The sequence below is a fragment of the Penicillium canescens genome, assembly GCF_028828765.1.
Source record: "Penicillium canescens strain IBT 15451 chromosome Unknown utg000009l_segment0_segment0, whole genome shotgun sequence".
In the NCBI taxonomy this organism is placed as follows: domain Eukaryota; kingdom Fungi; phylum Ascomycota; class Eurotiomycetes; order Eurotiales; family Aspergillaceae; genus Penicillium; species Penicillium canescens.
This window is the reverse complement of record NW_026703971.1, coordinates 679,281-695,827: the sequence shown is the minus strand read 5'-3', so window position 1 is coordinate 695,827 and position 16,547 is coordinate 679,281. Positions and strand designations below refer to the sequence as shown.

At 49.9% G+C, this 16,547-nt stretch overlaps 2 protein-coding genes across 2 annotated transcripts; both read left to right on the top strand.

Annotated features, from left to right (window-relative positions):
• Positions 1-824: 824 nt before the first annotated feature.
• N7446_011857 (tetratricopeptide repeat protein) lies at positions 825-4,599 on the top strand (the record flags this gene model as incomplete). The annotated part of the gene is made up of 12 exons (XM_058520599.1): positions 825-853; positions 911-1,196; positions 1,253-1,451; positions 1,525-1,973; positions 2,019-2,121; positions 2,201-2,217; positions 2,278-2,783; positions 2,841-3,182; positions 3,283-3,762; positions 3,823-4,002; positions 4,103-4,345; positions 4,401-4,599. The coding sequence occupies 12 exons, from the start codon at positions 825-827 to the stop codon at positions 4,597-4,599; spliced, it is 3,033 nt and encodes a 1,010-aa protein (XP_058366885.1).
• A 1,821-nt stretch (positions 4,600-6,420) lies between these two features.
• Positions 6,421-7,295, top strand: N7446_011856 (uncharacterized protein; the record flags this gene model as incomplete). The annotated part of the gene is made up of 2 exons (XM_058520598.1): positions 6,421-6,716; positions 6,830-7,295. 2 exons carry the CDS (start codon positions 6,421-6,423, stop codon positions 7,293-7,295), a joined length of 762 nt encoding a protein of 253 aa, XP_058366884.1.
• Positions 7,296-16,547: the final 9,252 nt, after the last annotated feature.

The window sequence follows — 16,547 nt, the reverse complement described above, 5'->3', positions numbered from 1 at the left end:
ACCGGGGTTAGTGGGAGATGGAGAGGGAGACCTAGGGTAGTCCAGAAAGTAGAGTGGTCTGATGTGTCTAACTATGCTACGTATGGCTTATGTATATACAGTGTCCCACGTAACTAGCATTCTATCCCTAACACACCGCTAGTCCCTCTACACTAGGCAGTACCAGGGGTCGTTTTAAGTGTAACCGATGAAGGTTGGAGTGGCCCTGCCAACTGGATTTAGGAAAGAAAGAGTGTGTGTAAAAGGACAAGCCGACTCTTGCAAGCTAGTACTGCCTAACTTAGGTGCACATGTGTAGCGGTAGCAAGTACAAAAAACATATGTATGAAGATCACTGTGTGTAAGTGTCAGACCACTATAGTCCACAGGGGTTGGATCCGAGCAGCAAGACCTATCCATGGATTCCTAGGTGGTATAAACATTGAAATGTGTGCCTAGGTGGTAACGTTAAATCTTGGAAGAGAAAACTTTTCGCTGGGGGGTCGCTCTTATCACCTACCCGCATTGACCTCTTACCCCGCTCTGCGGATCCTAAATCAAGACACCTGGGTATCAGGAGGTCATAGCGGCAAAGGCATCATAGTCTTGCAGAAACATATCACTGCGGAAAAGGGGCTAGAACATGTAAAAGAATATGTAGGCCTGACAGTGACAACGAAGAATGACGGGGAAAGTAACCACAGCGTCCGAACTCGGGATAACCCGAATGAGAAGGTGGAGCTAAAACTTTAACAGATAGTACCCTTATCTCGACTAAAGCGCTCTATTGTTCTCTGGCCTCTAGTTAACATCTTTTCAATTCTGCCTTCTGGAGCTTAGAAAAAATGGCTACTCACCCAGAGGAGTTCAATACGTGAGTCTAGGCTCTTTCTTCTCTCTATCAAACTGAAGATTATTAAATATATGCCAGCTCCGAGTACTGCGGGGCTCGTTGGAACGATGCGGTGCAATTATGTAAAGATAGGCTGCCACTGGCAGATTTCAAGAAGGTTTTGGAGTGTTCTACGTGTGAAGAACTCATACATAGCCTTCAGAAGACAGCGGAGCAAGCAAACAAGAAGATCCCATGGTTGCTGGGAAGGCTCGACCCTTTTCTACATGCTATCCGCCAGTTGAACCTGGCCTGCGCTCTTGCCCTGGGTGCCAGGTTCACGGCTGGCGGTATTATATGGGGAATCATGATGCTGCTGATTGAGGTTCGGAGGGAATCCACATTAGACTTACGGCGGAGACGGATCGCTGACCATCTTAGGTTACTGTGCAATCTGAGCAGTTACTCACCCGAACAGTAGAATTGACGGATCAACTTACCGGACATATGGAACTCCTACAACTCTATCACCCGCTGGAGTACGGCAATGCGTTATTGGACAAAGCTATCGTCGAGGTCTTCGTTGAGATAATCATGTTTTGGTCGCATACCGTCAGATTCTTAAGACGCAACCCCGTTGGTGAGATTTAACAATGAGGTTTTCTGATGTTAGCACTCAATGGATCCATTTGTTAATGGCATGATATCATTAGAAAGTCTTGCGGTTGCTGCCTGGACGACCAACGTGTTGAGCGAGTTTCGGCAGACCGTCAGCCGCATCGACGCCAAGGTGAACCATGTGAAGGCAATTATATCAGCCATTGAGCAGAGAAGAAAAATGGAAAACGATGCAGTCGTTTCTAGGTCCGAGGTGACCTATGCGATGGCGAACCCGCGTCTCAACAATCCGTCCGCTTCGCACTCCAACTACGACGAGGGTGTTGTTCAGTCAATGGCAGAACTTCCGTGCAACAACATACCGCTCGCTCGCAATCAATCATTCTTCGGAAGAGATGAAATTCTTACGAATATACGAACATTCATCCGCGATAACGATATCAATAGACAACAGCGCTCAATGATGCTTTGGAGCGCTGGGGGCGTTGGCAAGACCCAAATTGCACTAGCCTATGCGCACGAGGAGCGGGAAAGGGGCGTTGGGGTAGTTCTTTGGATTAATTCTGAGACTCAGCTAACTGTAGATCAGAGCTTTACCGCTGCAGCTGTACTTCTAAAGTTGACAGGAGCCTCGCGAGAGAACGACTTGCAAACCAATAAAGATCTCCTCATGAAATGGCTCCAGAGCACCGGTTTGTTCCCACTCACTTATCCTTCATGCATTTTCTTCAGGCCCATGCCTCTAGAGCCACGTGGCTGACATTGAGCTAGAGAGTGAGTGGCTTCTGGTTCTGGACAACGTTACGGAGAAAGAGCATATATAGGAATGCCTGATGATTACCTCGCAGTTCGGAGGCATCCTCATCACATCCCGAACGGAGATGGATCTCATAAACTTCAACGTCGTTTCATTCGAGATTCCTGTATTCGGGAACAACGAAGCCGGCCAACTAATTATGAATATTATTGGCCGCAGCCATTATTCAACGGATGAGATTGCGGCGGCGGGGGAGCTCTCCAAATTCGTTGGAGGATTAGCTCTCGCAGTAGTAATCTTAGCCTTAAATATCCGCCGACGACGATGCCAGATTCGCCAATTTTGCAAGCTTTACGAAAAGAATGCAGGGAGCTTCTTCGAAGAATCGAAGCCTAGTGACTTGGGCCCTTACTATGCGCACTCATTGACAACGGCGTGGAAAGTGGCTTTCCAGTCGATTGGAGAGAATGCACTGTCCCTGTTTGGATCAATCAGCGTCCTGGGACCAGACAATATTCCAGAAGAGTTGTTCGAAACCAGCGGCGCCGATTTCTCCGATAATCTAATAGAACTTGCCGTCTGCTTTGACGAATGGAAGTAAGTTTAGGATGAGGTGGAGATGCCTTGATCAACATGCTGAAACTAAACTCACAGCTTTGAACAAACCGTTCACGAACTCATCCGGGCTGGGCTTATCAGGAGGTCATCGGAGGACATGACTCTTTTCGTCCATCGAGTAATCCAGTTGAATTTCCGCTCATTCTTGGACCATGCTACATTCCTAAAATTACTTGGGGCAACAGGGGCTCTGCTTGCTCGAAAGTTTCCGCCGCATAAGCGCGCATCGTTTCGCACCTATCCCGAGCTCTGGGCCCAAGGGCAAAGGTACATAGCGCATGTGGTCTGCACACTGTCACATATTTCGGATGTCACGGCCGAGGGCGACACCGTTCCGGGGAGGGAAAAGTTCATTTCCTGTCTCGCAGCGGCAGGAAGGTCAGTGAGGAGCATACTGGGTTTCTTTTCCTCCTGCACTCTTGATTCAGCTTCCATCGCTTCTTCTAGATCCGTGGCTAGGCCAACTGATTGCTCACAGGTTTCTTTTCGACATGGGTAATTACGCCGAAGGGCTTGATCTATTAAAAAGGAGCATGCAGATAAGCGTCGGCCATGAAGATTCGTTTGAGTACATGCTTATCCTTAACGAGATCGGAAACATCTACGCTCTGCAAAACAAAACCTCCATTGCTCAACAGTACTTGACGTCCGCAAGAGACATTGGAGAAAGAATTCTCGACCCCATGGACCCGCTATTAGCTGCTGTTTACAACAATTTTGGCAACAGCCTCTTATCGCAAGTCCAAACCGCGGAGGCCCGAGCCTATTACGAGAAAGCCTTAAACATCTACCTCTCCTTGCCTGCTGAAAGCGGCAAGAAGGACATCGTTTGCATTTATCAAAACATCGCTATTGGATACACAATGGATGGAAACCATGAACAGGCTCGCCCAAACCTCTTGAAGTGTCGAAAGCTGGCTATTGAGACGTTTGGAGAAAAGACTGAATTTGAAGCGCAGTAAGTTCCTGGTAGTTTGACCATAAGAGATAGCATCACGTGCTCACGTTATGTTCACAGATCGTACTACGTTGAAGGTCAAATCTGTGAGGCCAAAGGTGCTTTCACTGAGGCTGAGAAACTCTATGAAAATTCATACCAGCTATTCTCTAACCTGGCTCACATGCACCCCATCGTTGGCGCAAAGCTCCTGCGACTCGGTAGCCTGAGCATCAAGCAGGAAGACGCCGATAAGGCCGTGTATGCAGCCCCTTTCCCTTCGCATCTTTTCTTTTCATCTTTATTTTCCCCTTAGTAGCACTTTCAGCTTGAAACTAATTTTACGTATGAGTCGAATCAGAGATTACCTCAAAGCAGCTTTAAAACTTTCCCAATATAATGAACGCACCCAAGGTGATAAAGGGGACTATGCCCGTGTGCTCTGGAAGCTCAGCCAAGCGTTGGAGCTGAAAAATGAAGGGTTTGAGGCTCGTCGTTTGCGTCAACAAGCTGAAGGAATCAGGAGAGCAATCCAGGGTTCTCGTTTTGACGAACTGCCTGCAACCGATGATAGCTACAATATACTTGTAGCAGCTTATTTTCGGTAAATGCCGACGCGATACAGTAGCAATTTCCGCTGCTCCTGCTGCTTGGTACAGACCCACCTGGAGCACCCGGAGGGATGTCCAAGAATGGACACATCAGGACCAATCAACTTGGATCAGGGCGGACAAAGTCACGGAAGGCCAAATCGGGATGTCGCTTGATGATAACAACATCAATTACATGAGGATGAGAGATCATATCCCACATGTGCACTGCCCAGTGGACATCATTATGGAAGGACTAGCTATGTAACTTGAACATGGATTTGAACATTTGAAGGACGCTCATTCGCTATCATGTATTTAGTTCTTCGTGATCAATCCTTATGGCTGCCTCGTTGCCTACTTTTACTTGTTCACAATCCAGATTGACTTGTTTATCATGATCATTCAAATTTTCTATTGCTGAACTTGTTGACCAGTCGACAAGGAACCCCAATCAATTGATCCGAGTTCCAACTACAAAGCCAAAACACTTGTGGACAGAATGGCTGGTAACTAACCGCCTTTGGCTACTATACCCACCACCGCCCCACTCTCCTTTGCTGATTAAGATACGAATGCCTTCTGCCACTTTTTCTACCACCTTTAATGTTTCTGCCATTTAATCATCAAAATCAAAAACTCAAAGATTTTATTTAATCTACAGGCTGATTCTGGTTGATCTGGTGAGCCTAACGCGTCACCCATCCATCTCCACTCCAAGTTGACTTTAGCTGACGTCCCGAGTGCTGAACACGTCAGGGAGCACGTTGGGGAGGGGCTCTGATACATATGAGTCTCGGGGATCATGATGCCTTGGGAGGGCTTCCAAAGATGCTGCAAATGATGTAGTAGAAGGCGTATCACAGTGGTATGGCCAAAACGGTCTCGGGCGGAGATGCAGCAGAAGATCTAATTGGTCGTGTGCTGGCTGGTACACTAGCCAAAAGTCGTTAGCGACTGGCCATTCATACCTACAGCCCTGGAGGCTACATGCAGCCTAGGTAGCGGAGAGGTGTCGCCATGTAATCCGCCACTCTGGCTCTTCGTAATCTTTGAAAGGAAACCTTGGAATGAGAGCTTGAAAGAGTATCATTTCTACTACTCATAGGCAAAATTCAATATATAGATATGAAGTGACGGTACTCAATTATGCAGGTATTGGATGGGCTTTTCATTTCACTGGGATGGGGGTCAGTGCGAGTAGAATTCCATTTGGAGATGGTTTGCGGCCGCTCTCCGGGGCGTGCTCGACTAGGTACCCGTTCATGCTCGTGACTTCGTGCCTGCATGACTGATTGGCTCCCGGTGGCCCATCCCAGCAATGCCCCCTTCTCAGCCTCTGTAGCTTGCGGCTCCTCGTGTCGCAGGGTCCGTAACACTTGTGGAATACGTTGACGCTCCTTCCGATTATATAATATTCTACCAGTTGAAAAAGCCCCCTTTATTTTTGGTGAAAGAGTTCCGACGGTGCTATGTAGCACAAAGCCCATACCTTCAGATCAGTATGGCCCCGAACTCTATGACCATCTTACGGTATAATTCGAAGAGATCTAATATCGAAGAGCCACCTGAAGTGGTTCATACTCCTCAGGGTTGTATCTACATCCACGGGCTCATTGTACTCTGTGTTAATGCTTAAGCAGAAGATTCCCTCCTTAGGGACATCAGTCTGAACCTTTTTGGTGCAGCCAAAAGCGCAGATACTCCCGTGGTCGAGCTCTCAAGTAACCATCCTTACTACCTTTTCGTAAACCGAAGATTGAAGTGGTTGCAGTCGACTGCCGCTGGAAGGTTGCTTCTCCCTGACCATCCAGCGGCACTTCACCTATTCAACGCTGTGATAAATGTCGTGACAGCGAATACCCAGTTGAGTCCCGACGATATAGTCCAAACATTAGTTCAGCGAGGGAATATCGACCCAAATTCCTGGAGTACGCTACAAAATAACGTCCGCCAGCTTGTTTTCGCAGTGGTTGGCCTCATAAGCCTTGTTTACATTGCCGACATCCCGCCTCATTCGTTGACGGCGACGTTCGAACTAGATAAAGGCGAAACTACCACGGCTTTCAGGACATCACAGCCTATCCAAATGTCGGAGCGCCCCATTGCTGAAATCCTACGCGGCTTTGGCGTTGCCCCTTTTTTTGGAGAGGGGAACTTGAAGGATCCCCATTCGGTTGCTCGGCACCCCTCCGAGTCATCAAGAATCCTCCGCGTTGCCAATCTTAATGCATTTACTCTTCAAAAAATAGGAGGGCTGCAGATCCACTGGGTCTATTGTCTCAGCGCACATCTCCAGTTGGACCTTGTTAATCGACGTTTGAATTTGTTCCGACTTCCTTCGTTCTGCAAATGGAATTTGTCCGCGGATGGGGCTTTCGCTCGGTAAAATATTCTTCTTAGATCCTCCGTTTTAATCCAGATGTTGCACCGCTAACTCACATGTGCATTGAAAGAATATTAGCAGATTACGAATATATAGACATGTATGATTCCAGCACCCCGAATCCGGTCCCCGCTCTCCTTGAAGAGGTGATGCTCTCTTATCGATTATTCTTCGCTCAGCACAAGCGGTCTTTAGAGCGCTACCGACATCTTGAGCGGAGGCGACTGGAAGACGAGGACCATATCATCGATCCTCTTCTAGACGAGCTGTGCGGCTGCACGAGGCCTTCGTTTGGCAACTTCCTTCCGAAACAGTCCTACGATACACAATTTGACTTTCCGATACTAGGCACTCGCCTTTTGTTTATCCAAGAGTACATAGTAAACCAACAGCCGAGTGGTTTCAAGGAGCTCTGGAATGATCGGAGAGATGGTCTGAAGTGGTTCACCTTCTGGGCCGTGATCTTCTTTGGCACCCTGGGGGTAGTTTTGTCGTTTTTGCAGCTTGCAGCCTCCGTTGTGCAAACATATATTAGTTGGAAGGCCTATGAAGCTCAACTGGGGCAATGGGCGGAGTAGATACATACATGTGTACGCGTGTATTTCCGCTGGTTTGCCCTTCAATTGCGTCATGATCCAGATGTCTGAAATAATCAATCTTATGTACTCTTGTTCTCGCATTTAAATGCTTAGAAGCCCTTACCATCAATCCTGTTGTCATTTTGCAACTCGCCCCGGCCGGGGCCGGGGCCTTATAACGATCGCCATGATCTCTCCAGATGTCTGGATGACGTTCTACTCATGTGCTTGCGTATGGATGGAATTGCCCAAGGCCAAAACTTTTGAATGAAAACATTTGAAACTTGTCATTGGACCAAATTCTTTCAATTGATAGATGAAGTTGCCATGTGCTAAAAAGGTGGTCCTCATTACCCTCTCATGGCAAATATACCGCATGCCAGTACCAGAGGTCCAAGTCTTTTTTTCTTTTTCTCAAGTGCTTCAAGCTTTGAAGAACATTTGAAAAAGAAGATAACGAATAGCGCTGGAAATATATTTTTCATTCTGACTGCACATGTGCTGTATGATTTTAAACTTTGTCATAGGCATTATTTGAATTCATTAAAATTTAAGGGCGATTGGGGAAAGAAATCCGCCTTACTTCACCCAGCCTTCCCGGCACTTGTAGGCGGAGCCGTAGAGAGAGGCAGGGTTTACCAGCTCGAGAAATAATCAGCTATCCAACCTTAAAGAACTAGGATTTTGCCTAGGAACAGCAAGAGGTATCAACGTTCACCATTCTTAGAAAATGAATCGCAATGTCGGATCTTAAAAGCATGGCCATTCCCTTAAGTATCTCTTTCTTTTCCTCTGAAGATGGCCTAAAGCCACGATGGCCAACACAGCAACGGCATTCTATAGTGCAGCGACTTACGCCCTTTTCATAAGACTAGGTCGCACAGGATGCACAACAGCCGCATTAACGGCCGCAACATCCACCTCTATCTACGCAGTCCATCACTAGCTCCTTTCGCATGTACCATTTTGGGTCTTTTCGAATAGAGTCGTACTCACGTTTAACTAGGCTTAGAAGCATAGACTCTGTTTCGTATAATTTCAGCGAAAATTGGATGCGTTGGTATTTGATATCATCTAGTTTGTGCTGCAAGACTTAAATCCCTTTTTCATGGGGGTCGGTGACTTGCGGATAGGGATTCTTCTGCGTCACGAGAATCTTGGTACAGTGACTACGAAAAAGTTTTAACAACACCCCGAGGACCCACTTCCCTACCGCCCACGCTAGTATACGCGCAACGCGATATTATAGCAATTCAATCCCGATTTACCTATTTCTATCGATCCTATTTCTATTAATTAGCTATACCTACTACATATACTGCTATTAAATACGATAGGTCGCTTAAAGGAGCATACATCGGCGCTTCGAGAGCGTATCTATAAGTTAGACTGCGCCAAAAACCGCAATTGGGGGCAAAACCTTCCCCCCAAAACCCAAACCGCAGTGGGTGCGGTTTCTAACCGCCCAAACCGCACCCAACCCACAAACCATTGCGGTTCCCCAATGGGGCCCCAACAAAAACCATTTTTGCATAAAATCATGGCCTTGGCATACATAAATCTGCTGATTCATACTAATATATTAACTTACTGTTATTTACCCTTGTACTGGTCACAATGAAAGCTGATCTAATTTTTTTTTTTTTAATAAACGCAATGAAATCGATGATGATGATGATGATGATGATGATGTATTCATTTGCCCGATGTAGCTCGCTCTATATATATGCTGCTATGCGGGAGTGCTGTCAGGCCTGCCGACAGCTGGAAGGTGGTCGCCAGCCCACTGGGCGACCGTCAGGGAACTCGCCTTGCGAATTTCTGATCAATCGCCCTCGAATCGAAAGACGTAAACTAAACAAAAGAAATGCACGGATGCAAACATGATAAACACAAAGCCAAAATGAACGTCATTTACCCCTGGTCGCGGGTAGGACCAGGGTCCCGCTTCAACACACCATTCCCACGCCCTCTTCTCTCCAACTGTCCAGTCTTGTCGGCTGCCGCTTGCGCGCTCGCTTGGATCAAGGGAGTACAGTGGACCTGGCACTGCACTCCTAATGGGCGCCATCCTTCTTCTTCCGTCACACTGTCTAAGGGATCATTGTCTCCGCTCCTTTGTCGTCCCCTTCCTCGCCCAGAGCCGTAGGGTCGACTGTCTGAAATTGGCCTAGGAGGCCGGTCTTGACCATGAATTCGGCCACAACTGTGCGGGCCTCCGGTCGTGTGAGGAGTTCGTCCCGGTGGAGAGCGACTCCCTGGTATGAGAGAGCGCTTCTCATCCAGTCTCGCTCGTCCTGGTGCAAGGGGCATTCCAGTAGGACGTGTGTTACTGTTTGGCTGCCAAGATCGCAATCACACCGCGCTGTTTCGCGTCGGTTGATACGATTCAGGTAAGCCCCTAGGCCAATTCGCCCAGTTCTAAGCTGCATCAGAATCGATGTCGTCGCTTTGCGCAAGCCCGTCCAGTATTCCAGCGTCTTCTTTGTTGGTGCTTCAATCAAGCGTTTCGTCGGACGACTGGTCGCTTCCTTGGCCCACGTTCTGTCCCACTCCAGCTTCGCTTCTCTGCGAATTCGTCGTCTCGCTGCGGCTGCGAGACATATGTCTCGGTTGAGGGGGTTATGCAGCCCGTCCTGTTCCTGCGCCGCTTCTTTTGCGTGTTGGTCCACGATCTCGTTGCCAATGACTCCTTGGTGCGCAGGAATCCATCTGAGTTCTGTCCGAATGCTTCTGCCCGCAAGTTGTCGGATCAGGTTGAGGCATCCTGCTAGATAGACCTGTCCTGACGGCATCCGCGGTCGTCTCAGCGCCTTCAGCGCTGCTTGGCTGTCTACAAAGATGACTACCCCGTTTTTCGCCTGCTTAGCCCATGGCTCTGTGCTTTCCAGAACCATTTCAAGTGCCATCTCAATGGCTCGAAGCTCTGCCGCATATACGGTGGACGTATTATCATCTCCCATCTGGCTATGAGCATGTTGATCCTCAAGGTCCACGACCGCTGCCGCTCCGATCCTTCCATCAATTCCGCTCCCGTCGGTGTACAGAATCAAGGGTCTTTCTCTTGGGTCTTTCATCAGGATCTGGTTGTGATTGTTCACCGCAGCTTCTCTGTCCTCGATGATTACCTCTGGTGGCGCTTGCCATGGTGCCAGGACGAATGCCTTTCGACTCTCCCATTTCCTCGTCAAAGTATCCGGGGGAGCCATAAGACATCCGCCCGCCTTCCAAGCTTGCGCCTCCATCGGTGACCATCCAGCCCAGTCTCTCTCATCTGCCGGTCGTCGACGTAACATCGTTGGCGGGACAGCGAACTTTGGTCCTGTCCGTAGTCGAAGGGCCGTTTCTTTCACCAGTCGATTCATGTGAACAGAAATAGGCGGTAGGTGAAGCTCTGCATTCAGTGCCTCTGCTGCCGTAGTTCTGAAAGCTCCACTGATGAGACATGCTGCCTGCTTCTGGATTGCCACGAAAGGCCGACTGATTATGCGTGCCTTGGAGTGACTGATGAGCATAGGTTGATACCACGCGGAAACCCCAAAGAGCATCTGCGGGATTATCACCGCTTGGTAGATCTTTCGCATTGCATAGAGTGAGGCTCCCCACGTTGATCCTGCCAGGCTTCGTAGTGCGTGGAGAGAGACACCGGCCTTGGCCACCGCTTTCTCGCGGTGATGGTGGAATTCCAGACCCGGATCCAGCCAATAGCCTAGGTACCGCTCAGCCGTCCTCGTCGCTGTCACCGTGTGTCCTCGTAGAGAAAGCGATGTGTGTTGTGGGTCGACTTCCCTGGTGTTTACAAAATGCACGAGTGCATACTTCTTCGGGTCAAAAACTGATGCATGTTTCTCGGCCCATTGGTCGGCTTTGCGGCATGCCGCTCTGAGTTTCTTGATGGTTTCGCGTTCGCTGTCTCCCTTTGTCATGAAGCAAACATCGTCGACCCACCCGTTGCTTGTCACACCGTTGCTGCAGTTCTCAACGAGGTCTGCGTTGTAGATGAGATATAGAATGGGTGAGATCGGTGATCCTTGAGGGATGCCTGTAGGTGTCAGGATTCGATCGGATGTGCCCTCGGGCATGCGGATCCTTGTGCTTCGATTGGTCAAGAAGGCCCTCACCCAGGGAACGAAATGTCCCAAGCGACGTTTCTTGAGGTTGTGTAGTAGACGTTCATGGGAGACATTGTCGTACGCTCCGGACACGTCCAGCATCAGCAGAGATACCACTGGCTTGCCCTTTCCCCATGCAGTCTTGATTCGGTCGATGATAGTGTGGATAGCATGATCGGTGGATATGCCCTTTCGCCCGCCTAGATGGTTTCGTGGGAGTAAACCGTTGGTTTCTGCTGCGTAGCTGATCCGTCGCGCGACAACTGCCTCCAGAAACTTTCCGAGCGTGTTCAGCAACGCGACGGGTCTGTAGGATTTTGCGAGCTGGTAGTCACTTTTGCCTTGCTTCCGGAGCACCACCGTGATTGAGCGCTGGAAATGTGACGGGTTGTATCCCGTGTTTATGCATGCGTTGAATAACTGGACCATTGTTGCTAGAACCACCGGTATCTCGATAAGCTTGTGCCAGAGAGAGTTTGGTATACCGTCTTCTCCGGGTGCTTTCCCTGCTTTCGCTCCTCGCACCGCCTCCTGTATCTCTTGAGCGGTGACTGCTGGAAACTCGATTTGCTGTGGGTACTGGAATGAGTCCGTGTCGGATAGATCGGCTGGCGGCGGTTTGGGGAAGAAGGCAATCCGGAATGCCTCTGCCTTTTGATCAACTGTTTCTGCGAGAGTTCCAGGCATTTGGGGATCCTGTATTTTCAGCGAAGGGGTGATACCCTTCTCGTAGGCCCCATCTCGGTTTCTTGCCCATTTAGCCAATCGCCACATACCCTGTGGGCCATCTTCAATGACCTGCTGGACTCGGCGCCGGTGCGCCCTTGACAAGGTTCTCTTGACGAGTCGTGTTTTTCTGTTGCGTGCTTCAGAGTAGCACATCCAGTCGTAGGGGTCTTGAGTTCTCGTATGTTTGCGACGGAGGCGACGAACCTCTTTGACCGCAACTTTACACTCGTCGTCAAAGTCGGGGTTCGACCACGCGGATGGTTTTGCCCATGGGGTTGATTCCTCGATTGCTGTTTGGATCGCTCCCATCAGCTCCTGGCATTTGGCTTCTATCCTTTGCGGATTTGCCCGGTATAGGCCTCCTGTCCGTAGACCTCCTTCGATCTTCTGGATGAGTTTCTGATCATCGGTTGCGTTCCAGTTTCTTCTCTTCTGTTGTACTGCAATGGGTGTAATAATATCAAGCACAGTCCTGATCGGGAAATGATCGGATGCGTGTTCGATGTCATCCGCCCTCTCGCAATTGATAAGCCTGTTGACAAGGTTGGATGTGATGAAGGTGAGGTCAATCACCGACGACTGATCGTTTCGAGACCAGGTAGGTCTGCCTTGTTGGGTCGTCAACTCGAGTCCCCATTCATTGGCGATTTCTAGGAGTTGCTCGGCCTCCTGATCGAGCCTGGTCCCTGTTCCTCCCCATCTCGGGTGATGCGCGTTCATATCTCCAAGGATGATGTGTTCTCCATGAGGTCGTTTTGACAGCTCATTTCTCAGATGTCTAAGAGTATTGCTGCCCGGCCTATTGTATATGTTGTGTATGAAGAGATCTGTCCAGTCTCTGCCCTGATGAGCCTTTCTAAGTTTCAGTAACTGGTAGTCCTGTGAGACGAGTTGACACGACCAAGTGCTCGGGTCAAGCCTTTTAGACACAAACAGGCATACGCCCGGTTGGGAGAGATCCGAGGCTTGGACTTGATTGTCCTGGCCTTGGGTTGTTCCGTCGGCAGCTGCTTTTGGTGGGTAAATTAGCTGGAATGTTGCCGTCGCTGGTTGGTGTGTTGTGTGTTGCATTTCGTTCTTCCATGGCTCCTGCACCGCGACGACGTCCGCCGCGAGGACATTTCTGTCTCTGAGGAACGTTGCCATCACTGGCCACGATTTGTGTACGTTGTATTGAAGAATCTCAAACGATTTCATTGATGAGTTTGTTCGTCATCGCTTCGTTCGCTGGCCTCATGCCATACTTCATCATTTGGGTCTTCGATTGTTGGTGCATCCGTCGTAAAAATCGGCGGAGAAGATCCGATTGGTATCGCTTGTCGCTGCTTGTATTTCAGAACCACCAATTTGCGGTATTCGGGGCTCTCCGGGTCCAGTTCGTCCTCGTCATCAGGCTCGGACGTGTTACCGGCCATGTTGACAGAGGTGACCTCGTTAATGAATTGGGTAAGTCGGTGTTCCCGGCTATCCTGCGGAGTGTCAGGTTGAGGGAGATCGGCCGGAGTGGGTTGAATGCTGAGCCATTCATTGTCGTCTGGTTGCTCGTCCATGGTGTCGTCCGGCTCGCCTGTGCGGCGCCTTTTCGAGGCCGCTTGGAGCCTTGTTGACCCTTGGCATGCTAGTGGTATCATTGCTGGTTTCGGATTCTTTGGCCTCGTTCTTGAGCCTTTTGGGCGACCAGGACCTCTTTTGAGCTGAGTAGGCTGAATAGGCTCAGTGTTTTCCTCTGGTGATGTTTCTACTTCTATTGCTGCAGCCTCCACGTCGATTACAGCATCCTGGGGGTTCCGCCGGGGCTCTTCCCCCCGTTGCTCCTCTGGAGCGTGTATCGACGCTTCGAGTCCATTCGTGGCCATGGGGTCTGCCCTGGTCGAAGTTGCTTCGTTGCCAGTGCTTGCCGTCACTCGGAGGTGCAGAGGAACGCGGTGATATGCAGGGCAGTTGGCCAGCGCTTGCTTGGCTTCGTTCATCGCTGCAACCTTCACCGGACATTCCCGACTTGTAGGGCGATGCCCTTCACCACAGTTGGCGCACTTGACTGGTATCGCTTGCCCCTTCGTCGACGGACACTCCCAGGTCGGGTGTCCGTTGGCGCAGTGACCGCATTTGAATAAGTTGGAACAGTGTGACTGGATATGCCCCGGCTTTTGGCATTTTCTGCATAGCTTTATCCGCCCCTCACGACAGAATCGTGATGCATTGTGAATTTGCTTCCCCCACACGACTCCCGAGATGATCGCGCGATTAGCCACGACTGGGCTGGTGAACTCGATCAGGATGGAGCCCTCCGCCCTCTCACCCGGACGGGTCATCCATCCTAGATACTGAATCTTAGCGCCTTCGCCCCAGTTGTTCTGCCTGAGCAGCTCAGCCGCAACGTCAGCCATCGTCTCCGGAGTAACCTTCATGGACCTCACGGGAATATGGTACGCCACCACTCCCCATGACGGTTCTTGGACCACCGAGCCTGGTCCAAAGGCTCTCAGCCACGCAGCATGTTTGCGGAGGACCTCTGCCCCTGCCGCACTGTTGGCGATCATTGCCACATCCCCCGACGGCAATTTTCGAGCAGCGACAAAGAAAGCCTGTCCGGCCAGTACCCCTGAATTCTTCTGACGGGCATTTGATACCCTCTGTCGTTCAGCCCTCTCGACCAGATCTTTTGGTGTCAATCCACGGATTTGCTCGCGGTTCATTCCGACCTTGACGATGACCTCTCGGTCCTCGCGAAGTTCCATTTCCGGTACTCCTGGAGACGATGTGCCGCCGCTCCGGGTGATAGGAGCCGCAGCCGTAGCCAAGTCGCGCTGCCATTCTTTGGCCCGGAAGTTGCGCCACGCTGCCGCAGAGTTCGCCGCGGGGGTAGATAGTGCCGTCGATAATGTGTTCGTTGTCTTTTCAATGGTATTAATTCGCTGGTTCAGGCGTTCAGTACCGGCGTTGATCTTGGTCAGCGCCTCAAGCACCTTGGCCATCCCCTGACCGTCTCCCCGTTGGGCGTTTAGTGCGTACTGGCGGACGGCACGAATATATCCAGTGACGTACCGGTCCTCCGTGCCATTGTTCTCGATGTGGTTAAGCACCCGGCGGGCCCCTTCCGCGATGTCGTCCATGGATCGGGGCGGATCCGCGAGGGCCGTGGTTTTTGGTGTTCCTCTCCTGTCAGGGGGCAAAATCTGTGCGTTCGCACCCGTCCCAACCATCGCTGCCATCTCCCCTATGAAAAGGGTATCAGGCCGTAGCGCTTGAGGTTACGATTACGATGAACTAATTCACGAGGCCTTGGGACCTCTGATTGGTTAGATATTTCAAGAAAACGTTTTTCTCCTCATTGCCTTTGTATGCCATAATGATGAGAGTAATCAGGATGCTTGGAAGTTGGAAGTTGGAAGTAGGGGGTAGCGGGTGTGTAGTTGGAACCTGGAAGGCAGCAGGATTTTAGAAAAATTTTCATGGTAGTACCTATTAATTATACAAGTAATATCGGTATACTACCGATAATATCGGCTGAAAACCGATATTATCGGCCGTTAATTATCGGTAGACAATTTTGTGAGCCGATACGATAACCGATAATTTTTTGAAGCTATTTGTAGTAGCCGATACGATACCCGATATGGAGAAATCCTGCCGATATCGTATCGGGAACACCCCTAGTCAACCACTAGCTGGCTAGCCCGAAGTGAAGTGCAAATCGGCAGAATTCCTCAAATAAACCTCGTATTTGCCATCCAAGCAACTACGTTTACTACTAGCGCCTGCCTTCATGGCGGGTCGACGGGCTTTTGTCGGACGTTTTGCAGAACCACAACTCATGGATGATGGCGTACCAGTACCAGAAACTTTGGGAGTTGTCTGGTTGTTCCCGAAATTTCAGTCAAGTCATGGAGCGCTGGATGACGAGCTATGACAGTATTGTCCCGGTCTCTGCTATGGCAGGTGGTGCAGTTCTCTTCCCGCATTTGCTGCATTTCTCAGTGAAGCCACACAGGCATGAGAAACAGCCTCATACGACGTTCAGGTACATGTCTGGGTTGAACTACAGTAAATTCAGTCTTCATCTCGTGTCATCAACCACGACGGACCTGCTGTAACCCCAACGGCAAGCCAGGGCAAGCCAGGGCAAGCTTTGACTAGTTCCCCACAACCCATGGACTCCCGGACGTGCTCAGTCTGAGCAATCAACCCCACGTGGTTCCTGGATAGATTGAGAATATGCTTTTCTGCTTTTGGCGCGGAGGATAAAACTCTCCCACCATCCGTGCATCTCCATTTGTTAATCATTTAAGACTCTACTATTACCCTTAGATCTTCAGTACGCTGATATTTGTTTAATATTGTTCTTGACGGTCGCTTCTCGGGGCCTACACGACACTCACACTCGTTGGATACTAAACGCGCTGCCTGCAAG